General features: G+C 34.8%; 1 protein-coding gene across 4 annotated transcripts in view; it reads left to right on the top strand.

Moving 5' to 3' along the window:
• The window catches only part of NME7 (NME/NM23 family member 7), a 243,502-nt gene that overhangs the window by 96,495 nt on the left and 134,418 nt on the right, over nt 1-12,589 (top strand). For all 4 annotated transcript variants that reach the window (XM_036847866.1, XM_036847885.1, XM_036847876.1 and 1 more), the window contains 2 exons: nt 1,966-2,030; nt 4,908-4,976. In XM_036847866.1, the coding sequence (XP_036703761.1) occupies nt 1,966-2,030; nt 4,908-4,976 (134 nt within the window). The remainder of the gene's footprint in view (nt 1-1,965; nt 2,031-4,907; nt 4,977-12,589) is intronic.

The following is a 12,589-nucleotide window of genomic DNA, read 5'->3' as shown; positions in this document are numbered from 1 at the left end:
TTCTCAAATGCTTATCAGTGTTCTGCTCTAAAATTCTGTTTCTATGTCCAGAATCATTCACTTTTTTCTTAATTTGGTTTCTTAGCTTGTTTTCTTCTTAAAAGTGCTATCATTCTTCTAGTTACTTAGACTCAAAACCTTTATTCCTTCATGTTCATACTCTATGTTCACTTGAGTCTTGTTACTTTAGTCTTGTTACTTTTTGTTTGGAAATATCTTATATTCATTACTTCTTTATTTCTCTACTACTACCATCCAGGTCCAGTCAGCATAGTAGATGACTTCAGCGGCCTTTGCTACTCTTTCTATCCCTTATTCTTTTCTTCAGACCAGCTTGCCCATTATTATTACATTAGTAATCTTCCTAAAATACTGTATTTATCCTGTATTCTCCTGTTCAACATTTTCAGTGATTCATTTCTTTTGGCAGTGTTTCTTTTGAAGGAAAAATTTTCTCATGGATTCCCAGTGTTGACATAAAATATTTTAAATATAATGTAACTTAAATATGTCCAAATATACAAGTAAATATAAACGTTTGCACATAAAACTGTATAACTAAACAGTTTACAAATTCATTACAAACAAAACTATAAAATGGATAAAATTTAAGTTAACATTAATGTGACAAAAGATGTTTGCTGAAACTTAATCAGTAAGCTCAACATGAATATGGTACTAAGTGCTCTGAGTTTGGCATGGGCCTATTCTACTCTTTTTTTAAAAAAAATTAATTAATTACTTAATTTGGTTGCACCTGGTCTTAGTTGCGGCAGGTGGGCTCCTTAGTTGCGGCATGTGAACTCTTAGTTGCGGCACGCACGTGGGATCTAGTTCCCTGACCAGGGATTGAACCCGGGCCCCCTGCATTGGGAGCTTGGAGTCTTAACCACTGCACCACTGGGCCTATTCTACTCTTGAAACTTCTGAGAAACCTTTGTTTCTACAGCATATTATGGTATCATTTGGTCTTCACTTGGTACAAACATATCATTTGAGAAATAGATCTGTCCTTGTCGTTTTTTTATTTTCATCCCTCAGCCAGCTACAATTAAAATAGGCTATTTGGCAGCAGTAAGATAGTAAATAAAAATGCACATTCGGGCACTGATACTACTTGGTTTTTTGGGGTGATTAGGTGAGCATCAAGATGATCCAGAATATGGAGTGTGTGTGTGTGTGTGTGTGTGTGTGTGTGTATGAAAGAGAGAGAATTTTAGTTCACTTGAAAAAAAGAAACTTAGAAGATTTTTATAGAAGACTAATGGAATCTCAAAAATCAGTTCTAGACCTCCAGAGTCTACAAACACCATTATAAATGTTACTATTCGTGGGATAAAGACCAAATTCCTCATGTTGACATCTAAGGCCTTTATCAATTTGGATTAAATCTCTTTCCCTTTTTTATCTTTTTCTTTTTTGACTTCTTACTATTGTGTACACATATTCACATTTTTCTCAGAATTATGCCTTGTCTCTTTTTTATACCTCTGTCCCTATATAATGCCATCTACCTGTAGCCTTTAAGGGCCAGTTCATGCTCTCATATCCCCTTGAAGCTTCTGTTCCCTTCTTCAGCTATAATTTGATATTTCTCCTTCTTTGAACTCCTCCTGTGAACTCCTTCTGTATCTGGTACTTTAACATTTCATTTTTTTTGTAATATTAGTTTAATTGTTTGATTTTCATATTCTTTACATCACTAGCCCTCAGGGTCCTTACAGGCAATAGTAACTTAAAAGTTTTTTGCATAATCTTCAAGATCATTGTTGTTATTCCTGAAGCACTTTACTAAGTGAATCAAATGGGATTACAGTATTAGGGGTTTAGTTTCCCTCAGAAATATGTGATTCCTTCCTATAGAATGTAAGCAAAGTACTTTGATATAGAAAATTTGCGTTTCTCTAAAACTAAAATGCCTTAGAAATTTTATATTTTTTGCACTCATTTGTTCTGTATTTTCAGGACTGCTGGGAAAGATTCTGATGGCTATCCGAGATGCAGGTTTTGAAATTTCAGCTATGCAGATGGTAGGTAGTTTGCAATGAGTCATAACTTACTGAGGAACTGTGTTTTTTTTTTTTGAAGTATGCTTTAAAATTTTTTACATTGAATTTTCTCTGTGCACTTGTGAACTCAGTGCATTAAAAATAAAAAGATGTATTTGTTGAACTTGATAACCTTATAGTAAAAAAATAGTTTTGAACTGATTTTACCTATATAATCTCTCACTAAGAGAACTAATATTCTAATGGTACATCTAATTTAAGCTTATAAAGCAGGTTTATATAATTCCTGGAACTTTAGTTGCAAAATAAATACAGACTGAAACAATACATTTAGTTCCTCCAAACAAAATATAGAATTAAGCTAAGTAGTTATAATGATATTTTCTGTTGTCTGGATTTGTGACTAAGAAGAGAATCAATTCAGATTTTTCCCAGGACCTTTGCTGGTTTCTGGAGTTTGCCTCAGGATCTTCTTTGGAGTTAGCACATTTCAGCCCCTCTCTTGGCAGTCATACCACTGGATCTCCGGATCCCACAATCATTCAAAATTACCCTGCTGTCACATTTCTAGGAAACCCTTCACTGAAGAAACAATATTAACTTCTATAGAGTCCTTCTATATCTTTGTACTATACTTATCAGTGCATTTGACAATAAATTGGGCACAAATTATTATAGGAATCAAATAAATAATTTACATTTTACAATTTTCTTGTTGTTGTTGTTTCTTTTTTCCTCTTTTTCTTGCATTAATGGGATTTTTTTTAATGATTCCATTTTATTTCCACTACCAATTTATTACTTATACCTCTAAAATTTTTTTTAGTGTTGTTCTAGGGTTTAAAATCATCTTTAATTAGTCTATCTTCACATTTTACAATTTTTGAAGGCCAGCAAGTTTGCGTTATTATGACAGTGCAATGCCAGTTTTGGAAAGAATTTTCTTACCAATATAATTTATTTGCTCTTTTTCTGAAAAGGAACTGCTTTTGATTTCTATGAAGTCTTAGGATCACCCAAAATCAGAGGTCAGGGCACTAACTGAAGTTCTGCCTATTTTGTATCCCGGATTGGTGGGAATGATAATAAGCTGAGAAAAGTTCAGAAATATCAGCTAGTTTACAGAGTTATCAGGCACAACTTGGAGACTGATGAGGAAGTTAATAATTGAAGAATCTTACCCAGGACTATAATGAAATTGTTAGCCAAAACGTTCTCAAATTATTAGCTTGGTGATGTAGTCACAGGGTTATAGGACCTAAGCCTCCTTAAGTAGTAATCCTTGTGGAAATTTTAGAATTAATCATTGATCTAACTCTAGGCCTACAACCTAGAATAGTGATTGTCCATAGTAGGTGCTCAGTGAAAAAAAATAATTAAAAAAAAAGAATCGATTGAACTTATGGGGGAGGCATGGTAGTTTAGTGGCAATCGTGTCGTGATTTTTGGAATCAGAAAGCTCTATTTCTGAATCATGTGTCTTCTGCTTTCTAGGTATGTGAACTTGGCCAGATTTTAAGCATTCTTATCTTCAGTTTTCTCAGCTAGGCAATGAGAATATTATTTGCCTCAATGGATTATTTCATGGAATAAATGAAATAACCCTACACAATGCTTTGTAGAATTTCCAGTACAAGTTACTAAGTATTTAATAAATTATATTTTCTGTTATTATTTTATGGTATTAGTAATATAACAATTTGTATGAATATCAAATAATATACTGAAATCAAACAAAATTCCCTCCCTGTAATAGTTATGTTGCCTATGAAAATAAATCTTCCTAGTTTGAACTATATTCTGGGTAGACAGAAACTTCTTAGTGATCTTCAATCCTGGCAATAAAGAAGCAAAGTAGGGAGGAAAACAAAATTGGGAAGTCTGAGGCTATTTTTTAAAAATTTAAGGTTCTGGTTCTTGAGATGGTAGAACTTCATGAAATTTTATTTCTAAGTTTGAATCCAGCCTGGATAAGAATGACTCTTTGTAGGTTTACCTTATTAGCATATTCTGACAATTCTTTTTGAAGACTAGTAGGATTTCCAGATGAATGGTGTCAGTGCTTTATTATGAGCCAGACTAGGGATTTTTCTGAATGCTTGGGAGGAAAAGGGTATTATTTCCAGCCCCCTCTACAAAACTTGAAGAACTTTTCTTTAGTAGTATTTCTTTTTTAAAAAATTTTTTAAATTTATTTTTATTTATTCATTTATTTTTACATCTTTATTGGAGTATAATTGCTTTACAATGTTGTGTTAGTTTCTGCTGTACAACAAGGCAAATCAGCTAGATGTATACATATATCCCCATATCCCCTATCTCCCACCCTCCCTATCCCACCCCTCTAGGTCGTCATAAAGCATCAAGCTGATCTCCCTGTGCTTCTTATTTGTGCACTAATCTATCGGTAAACAACATTACATTGTATAGATACATAAGTCGTTTCTGTACCAGGAATGAGGTTTTATTCAGCGAGGTAGAGTGTAGTGGTTGAGAGTACTATCAGTGGGATCAGACTGCTTAAGATGGAATGCTAAGTACTGAAGGCTACATAACCCCTCTGAGTCTTCACCTTATCTGTAAATGGGGGCTATTAACTTTACTTACCTTGTAGGATGGTTTTTACGATTAAATGAGATGATGTACCTACAGGACCTAGAACAATGCTTGATATATTTAAGTACTCAAATGTTATAAATAATTTTTTATTTTTGATAAACAATAATTTGTTATTGATGAGCTGAACTTTAACACTTTTTCTTCAAAGACTGTTTAATTTGTTCAAGGTTTACATTTTAAAGGAAATATATCCAAGAGATCATAAATGTTGAGTGCTAAGTGTGGCTCATTCTATTTTGTTGGTTGGCTTACGTTTTTTGTTTTTTTTTTAAAATATAGTTCAACATGGATCGAGTTAATGTTGAAGAGTTTTATGAAATTTATAAAGGAGTCGTGTCTGAGTATAACGTAAGTATTGAAATAAATGTAAAGCATTGGTACTGAAAACAACTTGTGTATCTCAAATCCTGTAGATCTCAGTATAATTTATAATCATAAAACTATAGCTTGAAGTATTCATGATTCTGCCAATTGCCAACTGATCATACCAGTGACTGAGGCATTTTTTATCCCTCAGAGCCACTGGGTCAGTTTTAAAAATATGATGCTATTTCATTTATGAAACAAAAAATACACAGGAATCGAAAAAACACTTTGCTGAGATATTGACACATTTTGATATTATCTATGAACATTATAATATTCTCAGGGTGGAAGACTGTCCAAAATGCTTTAAAAAGTTGAGAGCAAATAGTTCTTAATGTAACTTCATAGCGGTAGTTAGTGTCTACTTAATGATACAAATGCAGATAGAATCATCTGACAATGCGATGGAGACTGAAGAAATGGTAAGACTTAAAGGGAGTTGTTTAGAGGGCAGTGAAATTCGTTCTTGAAAACAAGACTATATTCAGATAAACTGAATGTTGTTTCTTAAAATAATACATGATAGATATTTAATCAAAGTTAGTTTCCTTCCCCTTTTATCAAATTAGATACATTTGTGCTGGTGGCCTGCCTCATCACCCACATTGTTTTATAGAGAATTTTGGCTTTTTTTTTTCTTTGCATAAAGTTCACTATTCCTGACTATGAAACTAGGTTCCCCTCTCCTCACTTCTCTATGCCCTTTCCTTTCAACCTACTTTAAAAAAGGAAAAAGGAGCTGGTCCAAGAAATGACCTGAGCCTTTGTCTTATTTAGCCCTACACAGTAAAGACCAATAATGAGATATTATATTTTGCATTCAGCATACTGGTAGTGATCCACCCTTCTTTAGAGGAACCAGAGTGTTCTTTTGCTATAGGTTATTGAACTTTAATCTTGTTAGCCTCCTCATTTTAGAGTTATGCTCTTTTCTTAAATGGAAGAAATTTTAAAATGTGTTCTTATCTTTTTTATTAATTTATTTTTAAATTTTTAAAATTTTCATTTTATATTGGAGTATAGTTGATTTACAATGTTGTGTCAGTTTCAGGTATACAGCAAAGTGATTCAGTTATACATATACATATATCTATTCTTGTCCAGATTCTTTTCCCATTTAGGTTATTACAGAATATTGAGTAGAGTTCCCTGAGCTATACAATAAGTCCTTGTTGGTTATCTATTTTATATATTGTAGTGTGTGTATATGTTAATCCCAAATTCCTAATTTATCTCTCCCCCCCACATTTCCCTTTTGGTAACAATAAGTGTGTTTTCTAAATTTGTGAGTCTGTTTCTGTTTTGTAAATAAGTTCATTTGTATCATTTTTTTAGATTCCACATATAACTGATATCATACGATGTTTGTCTTTTTCTGTCTGATTATGCTACAATTTTTGATGACTATTTGTATGCTTTCTAATTAAATATATTCCCTCATCTCAAATTCTTAGGGCTTATGAAATTAGCTATTATCTATTATTTTTATTTTTTTAACATCTCTATTGGAGTATAATTGCTTTACAATGGTGTGTTAGTTTCTGCTGTATAACAAAGTGAATCAGCTATACGTATACATATATCCCCATATCCTCTCCCTCTTGCGTCTCCCTCCCACCCTCCCTATCTCACCCCTCTAGGTGGACTCAAAGCACCAAGCTGATCTCCCTGTGCTATGCGGCTGCTTCCCAATAGCTATCTATTTTACATTTGGTAGTGTATATATGTCCATGCCACTTTCTCACTTCGTCCCAGCTTACCCTTCCCCCTCCCCGTGTCCTCAAGTCCATTCTCTACGTTTGTGTCTTTATTCCTGTCCTGCCCCTAGGTTCTTCAGAAACTTTTTCTTTTTTTTTAACATGCCATACATATGTGTTAGCATATGGTATTTGTTTTTCTCTTTCTGACTTAGTTCCCTCTGTATGACAGTCTCTAGGTCCATCCACCTCACTACAAATAACTCAATTTCGTTTCTTCTTATGGCTGAGTAATACTCCATTGCATATATGTGCCACATCTTCTTTATCCATTCATCTGTCAATGGACACTTAGGTTGCTTCCGTGTCCTGACTATTGTAAATAGAGCTGCAGTGAACACTGTGGTACATGACTCTTTTTGAATTATGGTTTTCCCAGGGTATATGCCCAGTAGTGGGATTGCTGGGTCATATGGTAGTTCTATTTTTAGTTTTTTAAGGAACGATACTGTTCTCTATAGTGGCTGTATCAATTTACATTCCCACCAGCAGTGCAAGAGAGTTCGCTTTTCTCCACATCCTCTCCAGCATTTATTGTTTGTAAATTTTTTGATGATGGCCATTCTGACCAGTGTGAGGTAATACCTCACTGTAGTTTTGATTTGCATTTCTCTAATGATCAGTGATGTTGAGCATCCTTTCATGTGTGTGTTGGCAGTCTGTATATCTGCTGCCCATTTTTGGAATGGGTTGTTTGTTTTTTTGATATTGAGCTGCATGAGCTGCTTGTAAATTTTGGAGATTAATCCTTTGTCTTTGCTTCATTTGTAGATATTTTCTCCCATTCTGAGGGTTGTCTTTTTGTCTTGTTTATGATATCCTTTGCTGTGCAAAAGCTTTTAAGGATCATTAGGTCCCATTTGTTTAGTTTTGTTTTTATTTCCATTTCTCTAGGGGGTAGGTCAAAAAGGATCTTGCTGTGATTTATGTCAAAGAGTGTTCTGCCTATGTTTTCCTCTAAGAGTTTTATAGTATCTGGCCTTACATTTAGGGCTTTAATCCATTTTGAGTTTATTTTTGTGTATGGTGTTAGGGAGTATTCTACTTTCATTCTTTTACATGTAGCTGTCCAGTTTTCCCAGCACCACTTATTGAAGAGGCTGTCTTTTCTCCATTGTATATGCTTGCCTCCTTTATCAAAAATAAGTGACCATATGTGTGTGGGTTTATCTCTGGGCTTTCTATCCTGTTCCATTGATCTATATTTCTGTTTTTGTGCCAGTACCATACTGTCTTGATTACTGTAGCTTTGTAGTATAGTCTGAAGTCAGGGAGCCTGATTCCTCCAGCTCTGCTTTTCTTTCTCAAGATTGCTTTGGCTATTCGGGGTATTTGGTGTTTCCATACAAGTTGTGAAATTTTTTGTTGTAGTTCTGTGAAAAATGCCATTGGTAATTTGATAGGGATTGCATTGAATCTGTAGATTGCTCTGGGTAGTATAGTCATTTTCACAATGTTGATTCTTCCAATCCAAGAACATGGTATATCTCTCCATCTATTTGTATCATCTTTAATTTCTTTCATCAGTGTCTTATAGTTTTCTGCATACAGGTCTTTTGTCTCCTTATGTAGGTTTATTCCTAGGTATTTTATTCTTTTTGTTGTAGTGGTAAATGGGAGTGTTTCCTTATTTCTCTTTCAGAATTTTCATCATTAGTGTATAGGAATGCAAGAGATTTCTGTGCATTAATTTTGTATCCTGCTACTTTACCAAATTCATTGATTAGCTCTAGTAGTTTTCTGGTAGCCTCTTTAGGATTCTCTATGTATAGTATCATGTCATCTGCAAGCAGTAACAGTTTTACTTCTACATTTCCGATTTGGATTCCTTTTACTTATTTTTCTTCTCTGATTGCTGTGGCTAAAACTTCCAAAATGATGTTGAATAATAGCGGTGAGAGTGGGCAACCTTGTTGTTCCTGATGTTAGTGGAAATGGTTTCAGTTTTTCACCATTGAGAACAATGTTGGATGTGGGTTTGTCATATATGGCCTTTAGTATGTTGAGGTAGGTTCCCTCTATGCCTACTTTCTGGAGTGTTTTTATCATAAATGGGTGTTGAATTTTGTCAAAAGCTTTTTCTGCATCTATTGAGATGATCATATGGTTTTCTCCTTCAATTTATTAATACAGTTTTTCACACTGGTTGATTTGCGTATATTGAAGAATCCTTGCATTCCTGGGATAAACCCCACTTGATCATGGTGTATGATCCTTTTAATGTGCTGTTGGATTCTGTTTGCTGGTATTTTGTTGAGGATTTTTGCATCTGTGTTCATTAATGATAGTGGCCTGTAGTTTTCTTTGTTTGTGACATCTTTGTCTGATTTTCGTGTCAGGGTGATGGTGGCCTCGTAGAATGAGTTTGGGAGTGTTCCTTCCTCTGCAATTTTTTGGAAGAGTTTGAGAAGGATAGGTGTTAGCTCTTGTCTAAATGTTAGAATTTGCCAGTGAAGCCATCTGGTCCTGGGCTCTTGTTTGTTGGAAGATTTTTAATCACAGTTTCAATCTCAGTATTGGTCTGTTTATATTTTCTGTTTCTTCTTGGTTCAGTTTTGTAAGGTTGTGCTTTTCTGAGAATTTGTCCATTTCTTCCAGGTTTTCCAATTTATTGGTATATAGTTGCTTGTACTAATCTCTCATGATCCTTTGTATTTCTGCAGTGTCAGTAGTTACTTCTCCTTTTTCATTTCTAATTCTATTGATTTGAGTCTTCTCCCTTTTTCTCTTGATGAGTCTGGCTAATGGTTTATCAATTTTGTTTATCTTCTCAAAGAACCAGCTTTAACTTTTATTGATCTTTGCTGTCGTTTCCTTCATTTCTCTTTCATTTATTTCTGGTCTGATCTTTTTGAGTTCTTTCCTTCTGCTAGCTTTGGGTTTTTTTTGTTCTTCTTTCTCTAATTGCTTAAGGTGTAAAGTGAGGTTGTTTATTTGAGATTTTTCTTTTTCCTTGAGGTAGGATTGTACTGCTATAAACTTCCCTCTTAGAACTGCTTGTGTGCATCCCATAGGTTTTGGGTCATCGTGTTTTCATTGTCATTTGTTTCTAGGTGTTTTTTGATTTCCTCTTTGATTTCTTCAGTGATCTCTTGGTTATTTAATAGTGTATTGTTTAGCCTCCATCTGTTTGTATTTTTTACATATTTTTTCCTGTAATTGATATCTACTCTCATAGCGTTGTGGTCGGAAAAGATACTTGATACAATTTCAATTTTCTTAAATTTACCAAGGCTTGGTTTGTGACCCAAGATATGGTTTATCCTGGAGAATGTTCCATGAGCACTTGATAAGAAAGTGTGTTCTGTTGTTTTTGGATGGAATGTTCTATAAATATCAATTAAGTCCATCTTGTTTAATGTGTCTTTTAAAGCTTGTGTTTCCTTTTTTATTTTCATCTTGGATGATCTGTCCATGGTGAAAGTGGAGTGTTAAAGTCCCCTACTATTATTTTGTTATTGTTGATTTTCCCTTTTATGGCTGTTAGCATTTGCCCTATGTATTGAGGTGCTCCTATGTTGGGTGCATAAATAGTTACAATTGTTATATCTTCTTCTTGGATTGATCCCTTGATCATTATGTAGTGTCCTTCTTTGTCTCTTGTAATAGTCTTTATTTTAAAGTCTATTTTGTCTAATATGAGAATTGCTACTCAGGCTTTCTTTTGAATTCTGTTTGCATGGAATATCTTTTTCCATCCGCTCCCTTTCAGTCTGTATGTGTCCCTAGGTCTGAAGTGGGTCTCTTGTAGACAGCCTATATACGGGTCTTGTTTTTGTATCCATTCAGCCAGTCTGTGTCTTTTGGTTGGAGCATTTAATCCATTGACATTTAAGGTAATTATCGATATGTATGTTCCTATTACCATTTTCTTAATTGTTTTGGGTTTGTTATTGTAGGTGTTTTCCTTCTCTTGTGTTTCCTGTCTAGAGAAGTTCCTTTAGCATTTGTTGTAAAGCTGGTTTGGTGGTGCTGAATTCTCTTGACTTTTGCTTGTCTGTAAAGGTTTTAATTTCTCCATTGAATCTGAATGTGGTCTTTGCTGGGTAGAGTAATCTTTTTTTTTTTTTAACATCTTTATTGGAGTATAATTGCTTTACAATGGTGTGTTAGTTTCTGCTATATAACAAAGTGAATCAGCCATACATATACATATATCCCCATATCTCCTCACTGTTGCATCCCCTCCCACCTGGGTAGAGTAATCTTGGTTGTAGGTTTGTCCCTTTCATCACTTTAAATCTGTCCTGCCACACCCATCTGGCTTGCAGAGTTTCTGCTGAAAGATCAGCTGTTAACCTTATGGGGATTTCCTTGTATGTTATTTGTTGCTTTTCCCTTGCTGCTTTTAATATTTTTCCTTTGTATTTAATTTTTGATAGCTTGATAAATATGTGTCTTGGCGTGTTTCTCCTTGGATTTATCTTGTATGGGACTCTCTGCGCTTCCTGGACTTGATTGACTATTTCCTTTCCCATATTAGGGAATTTTTCAACTCTAATCTCTTCAAATATTTTCTCAGTCCTTTTTCTCTTCTTATTCTGGAACCCCAATAATTTGAATTTTGGGGCATTTAATGTTGTCCCAGAGGTCTCTGAGAATGTCCTCAATTCTTTTCATTCTTTTTTCTGTATTCTGCTCTGTGGTAGTTATTTCCACTATTTTATCTTCCAGGTCACTTATCCGTTTTCTGCCTCAGTTTTTCTTCTATTGATTCCTTCTAGAGAATTTTTAATTTCATTTATTGCGTCGTTCATCATTGTTTGCTGTTTATTTCTTCTAGGTCCTTGTTTAACATTTCTTGTATTTTCTCCATTCTATTTCTATGATTTTTATCATCTTAACTATAATTACTCTGAATTCTTTTTCTGGTAGACTGCCAATTTCATCTTCATTTGTTTGGTCTGGTGGGTTTTTACCTTGCTCCTTCATCTGCTGTGTGTTTCTCTATCTCCTCATTTTGTTTAACTTACCTTGCTTGGGGTCTCCTTTTCGCAGGCTGCAGGTTTGTTCTTCCTGTTGTTTTTGGTGTCTGCCCCCAGTGGCTAAGGTTGGTTCAGTGGGTTGTGTAGGCTTCCTGGTGGAGGTGACTGCTGCTTGTGTTCTGGTGGATGAGGCTGGATCTTGTTTTTCTGATGGGCAGGACCACATCCGGTGGTGTGTTTTGGGGTGTCTGTGAGCTCATTATGATTTTAGGCAGCCTATCTGCTAATGTGTGGGGTTGTGTTTCTGTCTTGCTAGTTGTTTGGCATGGCATCCTGGTCGTTGAGTGGAGCTGGTTGTTCAGTAGAGCTGGGTCTTAGTGTTGAGACAGAGATCTCTGGGAGAGCTCTCACCGATTGATATTACGTGGGGCTGGGAGGTCTCTGGGGGACCAACGTCCTGAAGTCGGCCTCACACCTCAGAGGTTCAGGCCTGACACCCGACCAGAGCAACAAGACCCTCCCAATCACATGGCTTAGAAGAAAAGGGAGAGAAAAAAAGAAAGAAAGGAAAACTAAATAAATAAAATAAAATAAACTATTAAAATACAAATATTAAAATGTAATAAAAAAAACCGAAAGAAAGAAGAGAGCAACCAAACCAAAACTAATCCACCAATGATAACAAGCGCTAAAAACTATACTTAAACAAAAAAGAATGAGAAAAAAATGGACAGAACCCTAGGACAAATAGTAGAAGCAAACCTATACAGACAAAATCACACAAAGAAGCATACACATACACACTCTGAAAAAGAGAATAAGGAAAGGAAAAAGAAAGAAAAAATATATATATAAAAGGAAGGGAGCAACCAAATCAATAAACAAATGTACCAATGATAATAAGCTCTAAATA

The sequence above is a fragment of the Balaenoptera musculus genome, chromosome 1 (genome assembly GCF_009873245.2).
Source record: "Balaenoptera musculus isolate JJ_BM4_2016_0621 chromosome 1, mBalMus1.pri.v3, whole genome shotgun sequence".
Classification (NCBI taxonomy): domain Eukaryota; kingdom Metazoa; phylum Chordata; class Mammalia; order Artiodactyla; family Balaenopteridae; genus Balaenoptera; species Balaenoptera musculus.
This window is presented reverse-complemented; position numbering and strand designations above follow the sequence as displayed.